Source organism: Perognathus longimembris, chromosome 14 (genome assembly GCF_023159225.1).
Source record: "Perognathus longimembris pacificus isolate PPM17 chromosome 14, ASM2315922v1, whole genome shotgun sequence".
Lineage (NCBI taxonomy): Eukaryota > Metazoa > Chordata > Mammalia > Rodentia > Heteromyidae > Perognathus > Perognathus longimembris.
In genome coordinates, this window is record NC_063174.1 from 59338630 (window position 1) to 59360756 (window position 22127).

At 48.1% G+C, this 22127-nt stretch overlaps 1 protein-coding gene across 2 annotated transcripts in view; it reads right to left on the bottom strand.

The window, feature by feature from the left end:
• Nucleotides 1–215: 215 nt before the first annotated feature.
• Nucleotides 216–22127, bottom strand: part of Wars1 (tryptophanyl-tRNA synthetase 1) — a 34096-nt gene continuing 12184 nt past the window's right edge. For both annotated transcript variants that reach the window (XM_048362096.1, XM_048362095.1), the window contains exons 4-11: nt 19933–20041; nt 16541–16660; nt 15695–15877; nt 11369–11469; nt 8289–8401; nt 7907–8080; nt 3028–3168; nt 216–1656 (exon numbers count right to left, since the gene is read on the bottom strand). In XM_048362096.1, coding sequence (XP_048218053.1) covers nt 1495–1656; nt 3028–3168; nt 7907–8080; nt 8289–8401; nt 11369–11469; nt 15695–15877; nt 16541–16660; nt 19933–20041 — 1103 coding nt within the window. In that variant the 3' untranslated portion in view covers nt 216–1494. The remainder of the gene's footprint in view (nt 1657–3027; nt 3169–7906; nt 8081–8288; nt 8402–11368; nt 11470–15694; nt 15878–16540; nt 16661–19932; nt 20042–22127) is intronic.

The window sequence follows — 22127 nt, forward strand, 5'->3', positions numbered from 1 at the left end:
GCTGCAGCAACCACTGAGGCAGAGCCAGCACCAGGGGACTGGGAAGGGCTTTGGTGAGGCCTGAGAGAATGGGCTCCTGGGAGCCTCTGAGCTGTGGGGTTTCCAGCGTGTTCCTCCCTCCCACACGGTCCAGCGGGGAGCAGGTGTAGCACTGGTCGGCACAGCAAGGCCACCTCAAGCGGGTCGGCCTTTCCCACAGAGACAGCCACACAGACAGGAGCAAAGGAAGTTTATTTTGCCCATGAGCAGCACGAGGGAAGAGCACTTGAGAGTGGACCCTGTGCCTTCAGCGGGCAGTCACTTCCACCAGGGGCTTTCCCTGAGATATGGCTTCTGCTTGGTCAAGACTACACGTGGCACATATTAGACGTGGCCCACCCCCAGGGAAAGCGCCAGGGCGGGGAGGGCTCCACCTGAGCTTTTCTCTCTAGCTACATCCACCAGCCCAGGACGCGGCCAGGGCACTGCTCTGTGCTGACTTCCACTTCAGTCAAGGGTCAAAACAAAAGGATCTGCAAAGGCAACAGACTGTCTTTAGCGTCTCACGGAGGCTGAGAGGGAGGGCGCCATTGGGCTGATTGAGCGCGGAGGGCAGGGTCTGGCGGGAAGTTAGTATGCGGAGGGGCGGTGAGTGCGATTCCGGGAGTGGACGGCATGCATGGTCTGGAGTTTGTTAAGTCAGCTGCAAAGTCTCCCCCACGAGATTCAGACTAGTAACATCGCCCCACTCTGTCCACATCCTGTGCTAAAAGTAGTGCTGATGCCGACTGGTGTCTTTTCTTGTGATGCTGGGGATGGAGGCCAGAACCTCAGGCACGCTCAGCGCCTGCTCTACCGCTGCACTACACACCCGGCCTGGAGCGGGGTAGTTTCTTGCCAAGTGTAAAGCAAAGCTATCAATTCCTTTTTATTTTTATTTTTTTTTTGGGGGGGGAGCGCATGAGATGAAACATACCTTTTACTTATTAAACTTTCTAACATGAATTTTTCACAGCACTTTTAAGTTTTACAACAATGACATTTTGGTTCCATATGTGCAAATAGAATACTTTTTTTAAATAGCCTAGGCTGGCCTGGAACTCTTGATCTTCTAGTCAGTCTCCCTGGTCAGTGCTGGGAGTATGGGCATGAACCACCACACCCGGCTTCGAACACAGAGCACACTTCTCTACAGAGTAGAAGTTGGGAGTCTATCTGGAACCTAGGCTGATCCCAGGTGCACAGGCCTCTGGGGGCCTGGGCGCTCTGTGGGAGAGACTCACAGCTGGGGTTTCTATGTGACCACACAATGCTAGCAGCACCCGATCAACCACAGCACTTGCCCACAGTCAGGAAGGACAGACATCACTGGGACAAACAGAATCCAGGACACACACAGGGCTCATGGATCCAGCCCAGCCGTTACCGCGTGACAGAAGCCTATGGGAGTGTGATTCAGTGGGGCTGGGATTACCAAGAAATTACGCATACTGATACGCAAATAGAAAACAAGTGTTACTGAAAGTGGAAGGACAGCTGTCGGGGCGTCATGAACTCCTTCACCATCTCGTCGGTGACCTCCTTGCGCCGGGCCTGGTGTTCAGCGATCAGGGGCTGCAGGACGTCTATGAGCGTCTTCTTGAGCTCGCCGGTGAGCATGGCTCCACTGGTGTACTCCTGCTCCAAGGAGTGGGAGGCCGTGAGAGGCAGCTCCACGGGCCCCGCCACCTTCCCCACGCCCAGTTCAGCCCCAGACAGTTTGGCCTACTGCTGTAGCCTAGTGAGTCTCATGGACTTTCCTGCCCAGGCTGGATTCAAACTTTGATCCTCAGATGTCAGCCTCCTGAGTAGCTGGGATTACAGGTGTGAGCCGCCAGCGCCCTGCTGGACTCACCACAGAGCCCAGGCTGGCCTGGAACTTGTGCATCTCCTGCCTGGGTCTCCCAAGCACTAGGATTACAGAAGTGCAACCCTGTGCTGGGGCCATCCCTCAGCTGTCTGTCCTGCTGTAGTCTGTCTGGACTTGTGCGATTACAGTGTGGAAAGCCTTTTCTTATTCTGAATTGTTTCCTGAGAAGGGACAGCCTGAGGCGACGGCCCTCAGCCTTTGTTCCACTGGCCTGCCTGCTCCCCACGTGGGTGCACCAAGCATCTGGCTCAGCGGCCACAGTAAAGCACAGCCAGCGCCACACAAGCTGCACCCGTGCTGCCCGTGCCGTGCTTTAACTTACGCTTCTCTTGTAACGTGTAAGAGGAACTCCTACCCACTTTTTGGTGCCAGCTCTAGGGCTTGAACTCAGGGCGTGGGTGCTGTTCCTGAGCTTTTTTGATCAGGACTAGTATTTTGCCACTTGAGCCACACCTCTCTACTTCTGGCTTTTTGCTGGTTAATTGAAATAAAGAGTCTGATGGACTTTTCTGCCTGGGCTGGCTTCAAACCGTGATCCTCAGACCTCAGTCTCCTGAGTAGTTGAGATTATGGAAGTGAGCTGTCTAACTGAAACTTTTTTATGTAGTTAATAAATAGCAGTTTGCATGTCATCTTTTTTTTTTTTGCCAGTCCTGGGCCTTGGACTCAGGGCCTGAGCACTGTCCCTGGCTTCTTTTTGCTCTAGGCTAGCACTCTACCATGTGAGCCACAGCACCACTTCTGGCCGTTTTCTATATATGTGGTGCTGGGGAATCGAACCCAGGGCTTCATATATACAAGGTAAGCACTCTACCACTAGGCCATATTCCCAGCCCGTGTGTCATCTTTTGTGAACTACCTCTTCATGGGATTCTTAGCACAGGGTTAAAAAAATGAGTCATCTGAGTTTTATTTTTAAAATATTTGAGACAAGGTCTCAATATACTACCCAGGCTAGCCTTGAACCCCTGGGCTCAAGCAGTTCTCCTAACTCAGCCTCCTAAGAAGTTGGGGCCACACACTCTCACCACTGTTGTCCAGCTCCTATGCCTCTTTCACCTTCCTTCAGTCAGACAGATGCCTGAGGAAGCAGGATCAACATGAAAGGCCCAGAGGCCAGGTGTGGGACCCCTCCTCACCTTTCGGATCTGCTCAAGCTTGTCGTCATCCTCTAGGAAGAAGGTCAGGTACATGAAAGACACGTCCACATCACAATTGCCCCCAAACTGTCTGTGTTCTTCCACCGTGTCTCTTCCTCCAGAAAATGCATGCTTGTTGACCTGTGCAACACAAAAAGGCTCATCAGACCTGCCACCCTGCACCTGGATATTGTTGGCCAGGCCTTAAGATTCAACCGTAGATGTATGTGGCGGACCCAAATGGTAGGGGGGCCTCAACTGCTTCTTCCATCAGGCCTGCTCTGTCAAGCAGCAGTGGGGCTCATGGCATGGTGGTAGGGGCTGGGAAGGAGGGCAGATTCACCCCCACTCCTCAGTTACAGGAGAAAGTGTGTGTCTCTCCTAGGTCATTTTTTTTTTTTTTTTTTTTGGCCAGTCCTGGGGTTGGACTAGGGCCTGAGCACTGTCCCTGCCTTCTTTTTGCTCAAGGCTAGCACTCTACCTCTTGAGCCACAGCACCACTTCTGGCTTTTTTCTATATATGGTGCTGAGGAATCGAACCCAGGGCTTCATGTATACGAGAAGAGCACTTTAGGCCACTAGGCCATATTCCCAGGCCCCACTTGTAGCTTTTTGATGATTAATTGAAGATAACAATCTCACAGACTTTTCCTGCCCAGGCTGGCTTGGAACAAAAATACTCAGATTTCAGCCTCCTGAGCAGCTAGGATGACAGGTGGACAATTCCAAAATTAATGCTGAGTGGGCAGAAATTTAAGGAAACATCCTGAAGTGTTCCTAGTAATGAACTTCAGGAAAAGGGCAAGCCATAGGCACACTTCAGGAGAGTGGCTGAGCAAAGAAAGTGGCTGTTCACCCACCCTCGACAGAGTGATGAGGCAAAGGTGCCCGAGAACAAGGCCAGGGAAGGGAAACAATTCAGCCAGTCGGAGGCAGGCAGGTCTGTACTGCAAAAACATGCAAGTTTCAGGGGCTGAAGAAAACTAACACAGTGGAGCCTGCCAAGGTAGCTCCACACCTGTTTCTAGCACTCAGGAAGGTGAGCCTACAGTTCACACCAGCCCATGTCTCAAAACAGACAAAATAAGAAACCAGGGGCTGATGGCTTACATCTAAAAGCCTAGCTACTCAGGAGGTTGAGAGCTGCAGATCAGTGTTTAAAGCCAGCCTGGGCACACAAATCAAAGACAGTTATCTCAAATTAACTAGCAAAAAGCTGGAAGTGGAGGTATGGCTCAAGTGGTAGAGCCTTGAGAAAAAAAGCTAAGGGACAGTGTCCAAGCCTTGAGTTCAAGCTCTAGTATCAGCTGAAAAAACCCCAAGCCACAGGAACTATCAAAATGGATTTTAGAAAAAAGTGAAGAATAGATTCTGGGAGAAATTAGGGCAAACTCAGTACTAACGAACCTCATCCTGTTTCTGTTTTGTTTTTTATATGGAGGAAAGGGCAGGTGGCCTTCATGTTCATTCACATTCTGAGTTGATTACATGGAAAGTTTTCCAAAAAAATCCCAGATTGGATAAGTGACGACCTCAGGTCTTCTCGCAACAGCAGATGAGTGCTAGGGGCAGAGTCTTCAGGACTTTGCTGTGGGTCAGGGAGAGATGAAGCTGACCTGCAGGTACAGCATGGCTGGGTGTGGTGGTGGGGGCTGAAGGATGGAAGGCTAGAGTGAAAGTTCACCTTCACCACCCTTAACTAAGAACAAAGCTAAGGCAGAGGCTATGAGTTCAATCCCCAGAAACCCCTAAAAATAAGTTAGTGCTGGAATGTGAAAAGGCACCAGAGGTCACTATCCTGGGCTGACTGAGCAGCCTCATGCTGGGGAAGACTGAGAACAGGGTGCCAGGCTCTGAGAGCCATTTCACAGGGTGCCAAAGAGGGCCGGAGTGTGCTTCAGTGGTACAGTGCCTGGCTTGTCTAGCACAGTGAGGCCGTGGGATCATCCCAGCACGACAGAACAAAGAGACAGACAAACAAATGGGTGTCGAACCATGATCCTCATATTTAAATCTCCTGAGCAGCTAGGATTACAGGTGTAAGCCATTGGTACCTATTTTCTTTGATCACACCTAAGTTGATATGAATGAGGTAACTATTGGGGTACCATGTCACGAGAGGATTAGAGGGCTGGAAACCCTGCCCCACTCACTGACTCCAGGAAGGGAAGGGAGCTGGAGACTAAGGTTAATAAAAACTCAGGGAGCTGGGCACTGTGGTGTATATCTGCAATCTTTGCACTTAGGAGGCTCAGACCTGAGTTCTAAGCAGGTCTGGGCTTCTTTGGGAAAGGCTGTCTCAGAAAAATGCCCAAACAAAAAAACTCCCGGGCTGTACTTCTGTGCTACTGTAAACATAGAAGTCCTAGTCCAGAATGCATGGAGTTCCACCTGCACCCTGCCCTGCCCTGGTTACCTCCCTACCTGGCTGTCCTCCATAGCAAGAGGATAAACAACTTTCCCTTTCTTCACACCTAAGGAGGGGCTGTAGGAACTCTGGCTCACAGCTGGTCAACTAGAAATTCCAAGTCTGGACGTGGAATTGGTGCCAAAAGTAGGACAATCTAGAGACCTGAGACTTCAGGCTTATGACTCTGCCACTCTCCAGGGGGGAAGATAAGAACTGGCTAAGTTCCGGGGCACTGCTGGTGTCTTCTGGAGACCTCTGGGCAGAGTCAATACCCTGCACAAACTGAGGGCAACATCAGTTTGTCTTGTCAGTTCTGATTGAATGTGGGCAGAGGTGGACCTGGCTCAGGCCTGGCCCCCTGCTTCCACAGTGCACGGATCTCTTTGAGCCTTGATTCTTCCCTATAAAATGGTGCCCCCAGCTGTGGTGTCACAGCCCTGCTCCAGCATAGGCCGTAGCATGTTCCTCTCTCTCTCTCTTTTCTCTTCAGCTCAAGGTTAGCGCTCTACCACTTGAACCACAGTGCCACTTCCAGTGTTTGAGTGGTTATTTGGAGATAAGTCTCATGGGGACTTTTCTGACTGGACTGGCTTCATACTGCGATCCTCAGATCTTGGCCTCCTGAGTAGCTAGGATTACAGGTGTGAGCCATGGCCACCTGGCCCTCTTTTTTTTGTGTGTGTGTGCTGGTTCTGGGCTTCAACTCAAGGTCTGGGCACTGTCTCTGAGCTATTTTGCAAAAGGCTAGTGTTCTACCACTTGAACAACAGCTCTACTTTCAGCTTTTTGGTGGCTAACTGGAGATGAGTCATGGACTTTCTTGCCTAGGCATTCTTAGATCTCAGCCTCCTGAATAGTTAGGATTACAGGCGTGAGCCACTGGGACCCAGCCGTTCCTCTCTCTTTAGTGTGGCAATTCTGTATCTGGTGGCTCCTGACCTGTCCTACAGGTTGCTTATGACCCTGCTGACCCTCTGTAGTTTGTTCCCCAAGCCTTGGGACCCTGATGGTTCTAAGAAAATGTTCCTGAGGCATAGGCAACTTTAAAAAACAACTTTTCCCCAGGCATTTGTGGCTCGAGTTGTAGACTGCCAGTCAAGCAAGCAAGCTGAGCAAGTTTGAGGTGTGGAGTTTACATCCTAGTACCTCAAAACAGTAACAAGAAAACCTTCTCAAACATACAACATCTTCTCTGCTGGCAAGTCCCTCTCCTCTTCTATACTTCCTGTTCTGGAAGGTTCAGCCAAAAGTGAAAGAGAAAGAAAAATCCCGGATTATATCAGCTTCCAAGCAAGGGGAAGGGCAGTGGAGGCCACTTCCTGAATGTCTGGGTTATGAAAAGTCCCCATTGTCAACCAGAACTTGTTTGGGACTTTCCAGAGGGCTGAGGATGGGTAGCGACTCAGATGGCTCTATTACACATCTCAGATGCAACCTACTGCAACCTTCCAAAGCACCAACACAATAGCAGGAGCCAAAGGAGACATCACTGGTGATAAGAGATTTATGCAACCATTAAGAGTTACATGTATGCTGGCTGCTCAGCACTCAGCCACAGAGCAGGCCCTGAGAAATAAGGAAAGACAAACTGATCTCTATTTCTCGTTTTCCTAGTGACTTGTGATTATCTACCAAGTGGCTGAGGCACGCTCACAGCGTGCAGAGAACACTGGCTGCTCATGCTGTCTCCAAAAGACACTATTGTCTCTGGACAATGGTGGCCGGGGCCTCAGCAAGACTGCTCCTCAGAGAGATGTACTTTGAGTTTCTGGCGCAAACTGGGTCAAGATGATGATTCCCTTCAGCCTCACAGCAGAGGTTAATAGCACCACCAGTTACGGGGAGGAAGCATGAAGAACAGAAAACACAGGCAAGGCACTTCACCTGGTGCCTCGTTCTCAGAAATAAGAGACAAATCCCTTCAGTGTTTTTTTTTGTTTGTTTGTTTTGGGGCTGGTACTAAAGCTTGAACTCAGGGCCTGGGCCTCGTACTCACTGGACTACTTGTTCATGGTGGGCCTTCTATCACTTGAGCCATGCCTCCAATTTATTTTTGCTGGCTAGTTGGAAATGGAGCCTCACAGACTTCTGCCTGTATTGGCTTTGAACTGTGATCCTCTAGGTCTTAGCCTCCAAAGTATAGGAATGAGCCACCAGGCAGGCACTGAGGCAAGTGGCATTTCTGTTGCCTGAGTACATCTTCATTATGCCTAAGGAAATTGCCATGGCTTTGCTTCCAGAACAAAGTGTTGGTACAAAGGAAAATAAAACCTGATTTTTATCATAACAGAAGGGACTATCAACAGTGAAATAAAATCACAACTACCACTGCAGGTCTCAAATTCACCCGCTGTGTGGGCACCTGGCTGCTGGCTGTGAAGCTGACGACCAGAGCCCTGGTGAGTGTGAATATATGTGAGTGTGTGCACGCACGTATGCTCATACCTTTCTGCTCTGGGGACTGCTTACCTTGGTCTTGATCTGCTTGGCCGTGTCAGTGAGGAAGATGGAGGAGTTGGGGTCGCTGGCACTCATCTTGGTCTGGGCGCCCTGCAGGGCGGGGAAGAAGGTCGAGTGCAGCAGGGCTGGTTTAGGATATCCAATCCTGGGGGCGACGTCCCTTGTCATCCTAAAGTAAGGGTCCTGCGGGGAGGGAGAGCTTAAATGAGGATGCTGAAGCGGGGCAGCTCTGGCCAGCTCCAGAGTATCTTGAAGTGACAGTCTCAGCTTCCAGCCAGCCAGTTTCAAAACAAAGCTCCCTCTCCCTCCAGCACCAAGGCACCTCCCCCCCAACCCCCCCACTGCCAAGGAGTCTGGGAAACCTGCCGCCAGCCTTAGAGCTGGTCCAGACCTGGTCAATGGCACAGGGGATGAGGCACTGGATGTCTGTCCGGTTTCGGAAGATCTGGGGGAATGAGTTGCTGAAGGAGGGAGCGGCCTGGACTGCAGGGAAACTGATCTTCCCTGAAAGCAAGGAAAAATTGTTTCATACACAAGGCCACCTGCTGCTCCCATTAATTAATTAATTAACCCACTAAAAAGAATGAGCAAGAATAGATCTTTCCCTGTTGCAAAAGTAATAATTATTAGAGAAAAACTGAAAATAAAGAAAAGGAGAGAAAAAAATCAGGAGCCTAGGGTTAGGAATGTGGCTTAGTTGTAGAGTACTTGCCTAGCACACATGAAACCCTGGGTTCGATTCCTCAGTACCACATAAACAGAAAAAGCTGGAAGTGGTGCTGTGGCTGAAGTGGTAGAGTGCTAGCCTTGAGCAAAAAGCAGCTCAGGGACAGTGTCTAAGCCCTGAGTTGAAGTACCAGGACTGGCAAAAAAAAAGAAAAACCAGGAGCCCAGATTTATATCTGTTTGCTCTCTATATTTCCCTCTATGCCCTTGGGCTGTGATCATAGCTGGTGTTTCTCAAGCCCTTTTTACTTTGTAACATTTGCCCGCACTGTTGTTTATTTTGGTGGTAGCGGAGTTTGAACTTGGGGGCCTTACACTTGAGCCACACCCCAGCCCCTTCCCATGCTGTCATTAAACACGTTCTATCCTGTCAACGTATCTGTTACTGTTATTGAGCTGTTCTCACTGTGCATGCCAACTTTTTTTTTTTTTTTTTTTTTTAAGGCAGGTCTCAACCTGTAGCCTATGCTGGCTTTGGAATTGTCCTGCCTCAGCCTCCCAAATGGTGTACCACCACACCTGGCAAGGACATTCACTGAAATGAATTTTTTTTTTTGTTTCAGGTTCCTTTCTTTTCTTCTTTTTCAAAGGAACAGAGGGGCTGAGAATATGGCCTAGTGGCAAGAGTGCCTGCCTCGTATATATGAAGCCCTGGATTCGGTTCCTCAGCACCACATATACAGAAAAGGCCAGAAGTGGCACTGTGGCTCAAGTGGCAGAGTGCTAGCCTTGAGCAAAAAGAAGCCAGGGACAATGCTCAAGCCCTGAGTCCAAGCCCCAGGACTGGCAAAAACAGAAACAAACAAAAAAAAAAATTTAAGGAACAGAGATTGAACTCAGGGTCTTGTGCTTGCTATATCTGCCACTCAAACTATACCCCTGGCCTTCTTACTTATTTCATTTTTGAGATAAAATCTCACTACTTTTGGCACAGGCTGGCCTCAAATTCTCCATCCTCTTGCTTGTGCCTCCTGAGTAGCTGCTGTTATAGGAGAGCACTTGCTTCTGATTTTTTTCTCCTCCTGGTAGTACGGGGTGGGGGGGGTGGGGGTTTCAACTCAGAGCTTTGAGGTAGCTAGGCAGAACTCAGGGCCTTGCACTTGCTAGGCCAGTGCTGCACCACTTCAGTTATGCCACCAGTCCTTTTTGTTTTAGCTAATTTTGGGTTAGGGCTTGTATTTATGCCTGGAATGGCCTAGACTTTGCCCATTAACACTGTTGAATCAAATGGTTGGGTTTTGCTCTGTTCTGTACCACTTCAGAAGAACAATCCAATTTCTAGGACTCTTATCTGTGTGATGATCAGGCAGGAGCTGTGCAGGTCACCAGCAGTGCAATGGAACATATAGGGCAGTGGTGGTCTTTCCTAGGCCCTCAGTGTGAGGCTCTGTACTCAAGGCCTTCCTGGGACTCCATATTCCTCATACTTCTAAGGGAGCGGCTCCTTGTCCAAACTTACAATGTGTACCGCCATGCTCAGCTTATGTTACTTGATTAGTATGGCATGCTTCGGTGAGTGACTGAGCCGGGATTCAAATCCACATCTCAGGCTTGCCCTCAAGGAAGCTCACTGTGATGTGGTCCTACTAAATGCTTTCAAAGACACAGGGTTTATGTTCCATTTTCTAGAATGAGTCTAACTAAACCACTGAAGAAAAGGAGGAGAGGAGAGGAAGAGATCAGAAGGCCCAGCCATAGCCGGGCATAGTGACTCCTGACTCTGATCCTAGTTAGTTGGGACGTAGAGTCTGGGAGGATCACAGTTTAAGGCCAGCCTAGGCAAAACAGTTATGGAGAACCCATCTCAACCAATAAGCTGGCTGAGGTGGTGCATACCTGTCATCCCTGATACGTGGGAAGTCTAAATAAGAAGATCACGGTCTGAGGTTATCCTGGGCAAAACCACGAGCCCTAGTCATAAAGTAACTAAAGCAAAGTGGCTCAAGTGTTAGACTAACTGCCTAGTAGTAAGCATGAGGACCTGAGTTCAAACCCTACTGCCACAAAGAGAAGAGAGAATGAAAAAGAAGCCCAGACCTACACCTCAAGGAAGTAAGAGCCTACAAGCTAATATCTTGTACGGAAAGGAACTTAAACTTGTGCACCCAGCAGGCCAACACGGTGCACTTCAGTGGGGGTGGAGCCACAGGAGAAGGAAGGTCTAGAGGGAAAGTGAGGTAGGGAGTGGTAAAGGCTTTGGAGGGCAGCCTGCCCAAGTCCTCAACTCGCAAGGAGGCAGAATGAGAGGGTCTGGGAGGCAAAGGCTTGGTGGCTGCTGCAGTGGGCTGCAGAGCCCCCTGCCCTCCACTAAGCCCCAGGGGCTCAGTGTTTGTAGGTGAGGAATTCTATCTCAGCCTTTACTTCTTTCTCCAAAACTTTGCATCAGACTGCCTGAGACAATCTTACAACCCACACTTTAACCTCAGAAGCCCAAGAAAGTGACTGAACTCTATACTAGCTCTTTCCATTCCAGGGAAAGTCTTCTCTGGGAGTCTTATTTAAATAGGTACGCGGCTGCAAATGTCTCCCAAAGAGCTCAACTTTTGGGAACAGGTACTTTAAAGACTCAGCTGGGGTGAGGCTCAGGGCCCTTACCTAACACTCCTGAGGCCCTGGGTTCTATCTGTAGTGATCCCCACCCAACTCCCGGCTCTGCTCCACAGGGGGCAGCCCAGCCTAAACTCATCCTCTTGAGCTCTGTGCATCTTGCTGGAGAGGGGTCCCCAGGCAGCAGCTGGCCCTCACCAATGCAGTCGCTGTCTGTGAAGCCAAAAATGCCTTTCACTTGGTTGAAGGTGACATGCTTCTGAATCTTCACCACATTCTGATAGAAGCCTGGGCTCTGCCTGCAGAGACAAGAAACTCCAGGTAGAGGGTGACTTCCATGATGACAAGGTATTAAAACCTGATATGGAGGGCTGGGCATGTGACTTAGTGGTAGAGTGTTTGCCTTTCATGCATGAAGCCCTAGGTTCAATTCCTCAGCACCACATAAACAGAAAAGGCGTGAAGTGGCGCTGTGGCCCAAGTGGTAAAGTGCTAGCTTTGAGCAAGAAGAAACCAGGGACAGTGCCCAGGCGCTGAGTTCAAACCCCAAGACTGGCCAAACCCAAAACAACCAGATACAGAGCTGGGCACAATGTGGCTTGCCAGTCTGTAGTCCCGGCTACTCAGAGGCAGAGATTGGGAAGATTATAGTTTCAGGCAAGCCCAGGAAAAAAGTTAGCAAGACCCCATCAGAACTGAAAAACTAAGTGGGATGGTACAAACCTGGATAATCCAAAGGTATGACAAAGGAAGGAGGAATACAGTCTGAGTCTGTCTTCAGGCAAAAATGTGAGACTATTTGAAAAATGACCTCAAGCAAACAAGCATGCAAATAAACAACAAACAAACCCCACCCAAACCCAAAGCCTGGATGGGGATGAGGTGTGGTATGTGCCAGCACGAGGCCATAGTCATAGACAGGGGGCCACAAGTGGCCAACCCACTGTATGTTAAGGATGGTGGCCAGGCGCTGGTGGCTCATTCCTGTAATCCCAGCTACTCTGAGGATCGCAGTTTGAAGCCAGCCTGGGCAGGAAAGTCCATGAGACTCTTTCTTTCTTTCTTTATTTTTTTGGGGGCCAGTCCTGGGCCTTGGACTCAGGGCCTGATCACCGTCCCTGGCTTCTTCCCGCTCAAGGCTAGCACTCTGCCACCTGAGCCACAGCGCCCCTTCTGGCCGTTTTCCATATATGTGGTGCTGGGGAATCGAACTGAGCTTCATGTGTAGGAGGCAAGCGCTCTTGCCACTAGGCCATATTCCCAGCCCCCTCCATGAGACTCTTATCTCCAATTAACTACCAGGAAACTGGAAGTGAAGCTGTGGCTCAACGTGGTAGAGCACTAGTCTTGAGCAAAAGAGCCCAGGTCCTGAGTTCAAGCTCCATGACCCACCCCCCCCCCCCCCAAAAAAAAAAAAAAGGTGTGAGGAAGCCCTGTGCAGGCAGGTAGTGGCAGCAGCCACATCTGTATCTGGCAGACACTAGGCAACCTGAAAGAGACTTGCAATGAGGCTGGAATACAGATGCAGAGGCCCGGGTTGACATGGAAAGTGCAGATCCTGCCAGCTCGGGGGTGGGGGGGGTGGGGGCGCCCAGCACCCGGCAAGCCTCAGCAGCTTTTGCAGAGGGGCTGTGTGGTGCTCCCACCCCATGTGTGTGAGCCGGGAAGCTGGTGGAGCATACGGTAGGAAGAAGAGTGTGTGCTGGGTACGGATGGTCTCTCCACCCTACGGGATGGCCACAGTGGCTGATTCTCTTCTGGATGAGGAGTGTGCATGAGTGGCATGAGTTGAGAAGCGTGTCTTCTCACAGTGCCTTTTACCTCTGCCTGCAGCAGCCCATCCTCTAGCCCTAGATGTCAGGTGCACTGGAAGGGAAGGAAGTACTCACTGAGTGCTTGCAGGAGCTTTGCTAGGGGCCTTTGATGCCACTGTGGTGGCATTTTGAGTGGGATCTTTAAGAAGTCATTAGGTCACTGGGGCACTGCTTTCATGAATGGACTAAGGCTATTACCACGGGCTGGGTTAACTATAAAAAGGGGGTGTTGACCACCTTTTCTCTGTCTTGAGAGCTTGCATCCTCTACTGCCTTCAGCCAAGGAGTAAGGCAGGATGAAAGCCAGTGTCCTGCGCCTGGACGTCCCAGCTCTAGAGGTAGAGGAAATCAGCATCTTTCCATTCTAAGTTACCCAGCCTGTGGTTCCCTTTGGAGACAGCAGCTCAGCTTCAGCCACATGGCGCCTCCACCTGTTGAATCAATTCTCTAATGGGAAGCACTATGTCTCCAGGGCTTAGGATGTTCCTTTACCTTGAGATGCTAGGGGATAAAGCCAAGGTCTTATATATGCTAGGTGCTTCACTGTGAGCCCTCAAGAAATATTTGAGGTTGGGCACCAGTGACTTACGCCTGTAATCCTAAGAATTTAGGAGGCTGAGATCTGAGGATCTCAGTTCAAAACCAGCCAAGGGCAGGCAAGTCTGAGACTCTTATTTCCAATAAATAACTCAGAAAAACCTGCAAGTGGCACTGTGGCTCAAGTGGTGGAATGCTAAGTTTGAGCACAGAGAGGTTCAGGGACAGCGCCCAGCATAAGTTCAAGTCCCAGCACCACCAGCAAGAAGGAAAAAAAAAAAAAAAGAGAGAAATATCTGAGCTAAACATCACTTATTTTGAGACACTCTCTAGCCAGGCTGGCCTTGAGTTCATAATCTGTGTACTTCAGCCTCCAGACTAACTGGGATTACAGGCATGAATCATTACACCCAGCATTAACAGTATTATAATAGTTGACCAATGTCATCTTTTTCTTTTCTTTTTTTTTTTGGGTTTTGAACTCAGGGCCTGAGCACTGTCCCTGCTTCTTTTTTGCTCAAGGGTAGCACTCTGCCACCTGAGCTACAGTGCTACTTCTGGCCATTTTCTATATATGTGGTGCTGAGGTACTGAACCCAGGGCTTCATGTGTACGAGGCAAGCACTCTTGCCGCTAGCTTTTTTTCTTTTTCTTTTTGCCAGTCCTGGGCCTTGGACTCAGGGCCTGAGCACTGTCCCTGGCTTCTTTTTGCTCAAGGCTAGCACTCTGCCACTTGAGTCACAGCACCACTTCTGGCCATTTTCTGTATATGTGGTGCTGGGGAATCGAACCCAGGGCTTCAAGTATACGAGGCAAGCGCTCTTGCCACTAGGCCATATCCCCAGCCCCAGCTTTTTTTCTTTTTGAGATGAGGGTTTTCACTCTAACTGGGTTCAAACTTATTAGCCCAGGCTGGCCATGAATTTGAGATTCTTATTCTGGCCTCTTAAGTTGTTGGGATTATAGGTGTGTGTCATTATGTCTGGCTCCAAAGTCTTACATTATTTTGAATTTGAACTTAGGGCTTCTGCTTGCTAGATGTGTACTCTACCACTTGAGTCATGCCTTCAGTCCTTTTTTCTTTGGATGTTTTTGAGATAGGTCTTTTTTCCCAGGCTGGCCTGGACCACGATTCTGCCTGTGCTTCCAACCACAGTTGGGGTGACAGGTACACACTACTGTGCACACCTTTTTCTTTTGAGATAGGGGGGTCACAGAAACTCTTTTCAAGGGCTAGCCTCAAACTGTAATCCTCTTGAGTTTAGCCTCCCATGTAGGTGGAATGACTAGTTGGAATGCCAAGTGTGTGCCACCATACCTAGATCAAAGTCTTATTTTTCTTTCTTTAGTTTGGTGATACTGAGGCTGGGAATGTGGCTACTGAGGCTGGGAATGTGGCCTAGTAGCAGTGCTTGCCTAGCATTCATGAAACCCTGGGTTCAATTCCTCAGCACCACATATATACAAAAAGCCAGAGTAGCGCTGTGGCTCAAGAGGCTGAGTGCTAGCCTGGAGCAAAAAGAAGGCAGGGGGCTGGGAATATGGCCTAGTGGCAGAGTGCATGCCTCGTATACATGAAGCCCTGGGTTCAATTCCTCAGCACCACATACGTAGAAAATGGCCAGAAGTGGTGCTGTGGCTCAAGTGGCAGAGTGCTAGCCTTGAGCAAGAAGCCAGGGACAGCACTCAGGCCCTGAGTCCAAGGCCCAGGACTGGCAAAAAAAAAAAAAAAAAAAAGAAGCCAGGGACAGCTCAGGCCCTGAGTCCCAAGCCTCAGGACTGGCAAAAACAACACCAAAACAAAACAAACCAGGAACTTAATGTTTAAAAGAGGAAGAAAAGCATTTACTACCAGGGCTGGGAATATGGCCTAGTGGAAAGAGTGCTTGCCTCTTATACATGAAGCCCTTGGTTCGATTGCCCAGCACCACATATATAGAAAATGGCCAGAAGTGGCGCTGTGGCTCAAGTGGCAGAGTGCTAGCCTTGAGCAAAAAGAAGTCAGGGACAGTGCTTAGGCCCTGAGTCCAAAGCCCAGGACTGGCAAAAACAAACAAGCAAACAAAAAAACATTTACTACCATCTGGACATGTTAGGTTTCACCGTGGTCTTGATGATATGATGTCTGCGCTTATTTATTCAAAGGGCAGCCAGGCATTTCTTTCTTTCTTACCCCATGTATTCCAGGTCAGAGAAGATGAAAGTCTTGTTGACGTCGAAGCCACAGGCGATGATATCCTTGGCATTCTCCAGGGTGTAGCTGTACGCCTGGTCCAGCGTCAGGTCCTTCCACAGGTACTTCTCATCATCAGACATCTGGACAACCAAGGGCACATTGAACACATCCTGCAGCCACCTACAGAACACAGGAGAGCACGGCACAGTGAGCATGTTCTATGGCCATCGTGAGCCTGTCTTCCAGCCACCTAAGGAACATAGGAGAACAGCGGGCATGCTGAGCCATGATGAACACAATGCCTTTCACCATTGTGTCTACTGGCCACCTAAGGAACAGGGGAAGATGGGGGAACAGACATCTTGTCATATGGAATACTACCACTCTGTGTGAAGATTCAGATTCTACTTACTGCTTGTCTACAAAACCATGTGATGTATTATACTACAACTGATAGCGATAAAATTTACCAATACATTCTGACCATGTGCCAGCTGCCTTCACAAATTTATTTTAGAGGCTTTCCCTACCTTTCCAAGGTAGGAGCCCTTCTTCCCATTAGGCAGATGTGATATCAGCCTCAGAACTATTGCGGGGATAGAACCACCCGAACAAGGCACCGGGAGAAGGAAGGAGGCATGGCTCACACTCCAACACAGTGCTCTTCCATCATGCACCGCTCCTCTGCAGTGCCTCAGAAACAGAGTGTCAGTGCCCTGACATCCTGGCTACTTGGCAAATAGGAAACAGCCTCTTTTGGCCATTTATATTCAAAAGATCGCCTTTAAGAACTAATTGTGATTCACTAGCAAAGGGATAAAAGTCAAAGGATTCAATACTTACTTTGTGAAAATAAATGGGATGAGATGACCAACATGCATTGCTTCGGAAGAGGGGCCCCTGCCCGTGTACAGATAAAATGGCTTCTTATTTTCATAGGCATCGAGGACTTGATTCATATCCCTAATGGGAAAAAGGAAACTAGGAAATACATATCAAAACCCTAAAGCTCATTTGGAAATGAAAAATAAAACAGGGACAAAACAATGTTAATAGCTATAATTAGCTATCTTTGGTGTTATAGTATAATGACAGGAAACTACTAGAATGGTTTTTGCTGTGAAGAGTTGTTTGAGAAGGATAAGACATGCAGATTTGGAATAAAGGAGTCAAAGGATGGACACAGCTGGACGGACACTGGGACTCTGGTACTCAGTCTCATTTCAATGCAGGTATCTACACTGTGTACTTTGCATACCTCCTGAGGGAACACTAGGCTAGGAACACACAATCCAGTCGTGAGGCTCTGGAGACCTAGCTTAGGAAACTACAGGGTTCCATGCTGGTCTGAGCTGGGGAGGAAAGGCTGTTCAAGCCCCCCGCTGGATATCTGGCTTGGGAGACTTCAACCAGCTTAAGACTTGAGGTCCTTATCTATGAGCCAGTTGGGGGCCCCCCCATCTTCCTTTGGGACTGAGGTGCACAGACAACACAGGTAACGGTCCTTCTTGCTGGCTAAGCATTAGCAGTATGCATTAGAGCTCCTGGGCCTCTCTGTCTGGAGATCCTGAAATCTGAAGTGATAACTTGGGAAAATACATTTTGCTTTGTTTTGAGGAAGGGTTTTTTTTTTTTTTTCTATATAGCCCAAGCTGGCCATGTACTCTCAATCTTTCTACTTCAGCCTCCCTAGTGCTGGTGTGTGTGAGTGTGTGTGTGTGTGTGTGTGTGTGTGTGTGTGTGTACACGTACCACCACACTCAGATGAGTTTGTACATTGAATGAGTTTTCTGAGGGCTTCTGCTCAGTGAGCTGTGAGGCCAACCAATACTGGGTGTGCATGTTCTTTGTTCCTGGACAAAGTGTCCCAAATAAAAGCCACAGAAGCCAGGCACAGGTGGCTTATGCCTGTGTCCTAGCTACTCAGGAGGCTGAAACCTCAGGATCATGGTTCAAAATTAGCTTGGGCCGGAAAGTCTGAGAGACTCTTATCTCTAACCACTAGAAAACCCGAAGCAGAGCTATGGCTCAAAGTGGTAGAGTGCTAGCCTTGAGTGAAAAAACTCAGACAGCACCTAGGCCTCAAGTTTAAGCCCTATGATTGACAAAAAAATCCTTAAGAAAAAAAAAAAAAGAGAGAGAGAGAGAGAGAGGGACAGCCACTATTTTCAGAGGCTTGAGTAAGAGCATCCAATAACAACATTGTACCAGGGCTTCTTCCAGTGCCAAAGCTACGGGTCAAGAGGGCTGGTCTCTGGGCTGCTGGACTAGGAAAGCTCTTCCCGTCACTCTCCATTTCTCAGGTATTCCTTGAGGTTCAGGGCATTTTCAAGTTGAGAAGGTACAAACGTCTCTAGTCCTATGTTTCCTTGAGCTAAGTAAGAGCCCCCAGGACTGTGACAAAGAAACAAACAAATGGGCAGGGGCAGAGAACTGCAGAATGCCAGGAGAAAAAGCTCTGCTTAAGATCAATGAAAAGCTATCTTGTTACCCACAACAAGTGGGTAATACAAATGGCTAAAATCAGGGGTGTAAGAAGGGACACAGCTACTGACCCCACGGGAGTAAAAAAAACCTGCTCAACCCTAGGAATACTGCATGACAACGAACCGGGAACCACAGTGAAACAAAAACATTCCCAGAGAAACTGACCCAAGAAGGAACAACCAACGAGCAATAAAAGATCAGTAATAACTAATATTCAAAAAAAATTCCCACAGCAAAAAGAGTAAGAAGTGGTTATGGTGGCATAAGCCATAATCCTAGCACTCAGAAGGCTGAGGGAGGAAGGAGGATTGTGAGTTCAAGGCCTACATGGGCTACATAGGGAGACCCTGTCTCAAATCCTCTAACCCTCAAATAAAAAAAAGAATTTATCAAGGGCTGAGAAGGTAGCTTAGAGGTAGAATGCTTGCTTAGCACGCATGAAGCCCTGGGTTGACTCCTTAGTACCACATTAACAGAAAAAGCCAGAAGTGGCACTGTGGCTCAAGTGGTAGAGTGCTAGTCTTGAGCAAAAAGAAGCTCGGGGACAGAGCCTAGGCCCCGGGACTGGTAAAAATAAATAAAGAAAGAATTTATCAAAGGATAACCTCATCATATACTGAGGAGCAGCCACACCAATACACGCTAGAAGGAGGAATCTTGAAAACAGGTGAAGTAAAAGGAAAGAAACAGAAGGTATGTGGCCTATCAGCCCATTTATATTAAGTTCCCAGAAAAGGCAAATCCAGAGACAGAAAGCACATGCGTGCTCTCTAGTGCTGGGGGAGGAAGAAATGGGAAATGACTGCTAATGGGTTAGAGGGTTTTTTTTTTTTTCCTTTTGCTCTACTACTTAAGCCATAGTACTACTTCTGGCTTTTTCCGGTAGTTTATTGGAGATAAGCATCTCACACATTTTCCTGCTCAGATCTCAGCCTTCTGAGTTGCTAGGATCAGAGGTATGATAGATAGGACTTTTTTTTTTTGGGTGACGAGGATGTTCTAGAATTAGGAAGGCTATATAGCCTTGTAAATATACCAAAAATCACAGAACTGTATATTTACAACAAGTGAATTTGATGATATATCAATTAAATCTAAGTCAAGGAAAAGACTGATTATATTCTGCCCAGAAAGTAGCCTGAGCAGGGAGTAGACTTCTGCAGGTAAGCGGGTTCTGTCCTGGGTGGTCCCTGTGACCATGGTAAACACGCAGGACAGAACAGCCTGACCTCAGATCATACATTCCATAAACAAAGGCTAGAAAATGAGCCCGGCCCAACCCTACAGTCATGAAGTGGGAGAGGCCGAAACTGTTTTGGAGCTTGTCCATGCCTTGATGCTTTCTGTGTGGAATTTCTGGCTGAAGGCGGGGGTTTTTTGTTCTGTGGCCCTGCTGCTTTCTTTTTTGATATCATTCTACAGCACGCCAGTACAATAGCAGGAACAAGGTCCGTAACTTCAGGAAGCTTACTATTTATTGCATGTGAACTTGGACATAGGAACTTCTTGTTTTCATGAGAGTTGGTAATTTACAGCATATAACCAGCCACATATCAATTATACCTCCACTCAGTGAGGTGGGTAGTTAACAAACGAATAGAAACTAGGTCTGACAGGGAAGGGTTAGTCCCATCAGGAGTCACTGACAGCAAAGGGCAGGGGTTGCAGCCTGGCTCCACTTTGTCCATGACACCAGACAACGTGAAAGAGCTGTACTTTGTGGACTCAGAGCGGAGGAAGGGCCTGACCTGTGTGAGAAGAAGATGCCTCTGCGTAGGAAGTGGTGTGGTCTCTGGCCAGTGGCTCTCTCTATTCGGTTTATTAGCTCCTTGTCGATTTTACTGCTGCCGAACTGAACTGGAAAAAAAAAGGGAAACGGGACGAGAGGTTGAGTGAGCAGGTATTCTGGAAATGAAGGGCAGAAACAAGGGACTAATGTATAATCTTAGTGACCCCTCTCTCTTCAGGCTTTTGGCTGATGGTCCTCTCCACACAAAGCACATGGTTTTTTGTATTAAAACAACAGCTGGTGCTGGGTTCTGGTGGCTCACACCTATAATCCTAGCCACTAAGGAGGCTGAGTTCTGAGGAACATGATTCAAAGCCAGCCCAGGCAGGAAAGTGTGAGAAAAAAAAAAAAAAAAAAGCTAGAAGTAGGGCTGGGGTGTAGCTCAGTGGCAAAGCGCTTGTCTAGCAAGTGCAACGTCCTGGGTTCGATCCCCAGTACCAAAAAAGAAAAGACCAAAAAAACCCCCACAAAAAAACAAAAAAAACCCACAAAAAAGAAAAGCTAGAAGTAGAGCTGTGGCTCAAGTGGTTGAGCCAGCTTGAGCAAAGAAATTAAGGACAGTGCTCAGGCCCTGAGTTTAAGCTCTAGTACTGGGATTAAAACATAAAAAGCTGCTAGGTGGTAGTGGCTCATATCTGTAATCCTAGCTACATAGAAAGCTGAGATCTGAGGATCACGGTTCAAAGCCAGCCCAGGCCCAGCAAAGACTGAGAGACTCTTCTTTCTTTCTTTTTTCTTTTTCCTTTTTTGCCAGTCCTGTGCCTTGAACTCAGCGTCTGAGCACTGTCCCTGGCTTCTTTTTGCTCAAAGCTTGCACTCTGCCACTTGAGCCACAGCGCCACTTCTGGACGTTTTCTATATATGTGGTGCTGAGGAATCGAACCCAAGGCTTCATGTATATGAGGCAAGCAAGCACTCTTGCCACTAGGCCATATTCCCAGCCCCGAGACTCTTATTTCTAAGTAACCACCCAAAAATAAGAAGTAGAGCTGTGGTTCAAACTGGTAGAGGGCTAGCCTTGAACAAAAAGCTCAAATGGAGCAAATTATAGAATAAAGCAGTTACCTCAGACTGGAATCGGTCATGCAAGTGCAGTCATGCAAGGAAACATGCACACACCACAGCTGTTCATTTGGGTACAGCTTGCATCACTGACAACTGTGACTTCCCCACATTTCTTAGTCCTTGGACTAAGTTCATGTCTGTCTCCAAGCAAACTGTTCCTTATTGATGGGCTACACTTAGAGATGGAAAGTGGTCATGACTTAGATGAAAACACCGTGGTTGTTTCCTCTTTGAGAATTATTTATGATCCCAGAGTATCCTCCCAACAGAACAGGGCAACAACAGGAAGGGCATGATGGCAAAGATATTGACTTCACTAGATCTTTCCCAAGTTCTGAATTGCTTAAAATTGTGTGTGTGTGTGTGTGTGTGTGTGTGTGTGTGTGTACGTGCGCATGTGTAAGGGCCTGAGAAGCTATCTATTATAGGTTATTTTGAAATTGTTATTTTTAAGATAATCTTTTGAAAATATAATGTACAACCTTGATCAATTTTTCCTTGGCATTGAAACTCATTTTATTTATGCCTGAACTCAAATTTTTTTTTTTTTTTTTGGCCAGTCCTGGGGCTTGGACTCAGGGCCTGAGCACTGTCCCTGGCTTCTTTTTGCTCAAGACTAGCACTCTGCCACTTGAGGCACAGCGCCCCCTCTGGCCATTTTCTGTATATGTGGTGCTGGGGAATTGAACCCAGGGCCTCATGTATAGGAGGCAAGCACTCTTGCCACTAGGCCATATCCCCAGCCCACTCAAAATTTAAAATATTACATATAGCCAAAGGAAGTGAAATTAGTATGTAAAAGAAATACTTGTGGGCCTGGGAATGTGGCTTAGTGGTAGAGTGCTGGCCTAGCATGCACGAAGCCCTGGGTTCAATTCCTCAGTACCACATACACAGAAAAAGCCGGATGTGGCACTGTGGTTCAAGTGGCAGAGTGCTAGCCTTCAGCAAAAATAGCTCAAGGACAGTGCCTAGGCTTTGAGTTTAAGTCCCAGGACTGGCAAGAATAAAGGAAAAAAAAAAAAGAAAGAAAAGAAACACTTGTACTTCTGTTTGTTGCAGCACTATTCACAATACTCAATAAAAAGA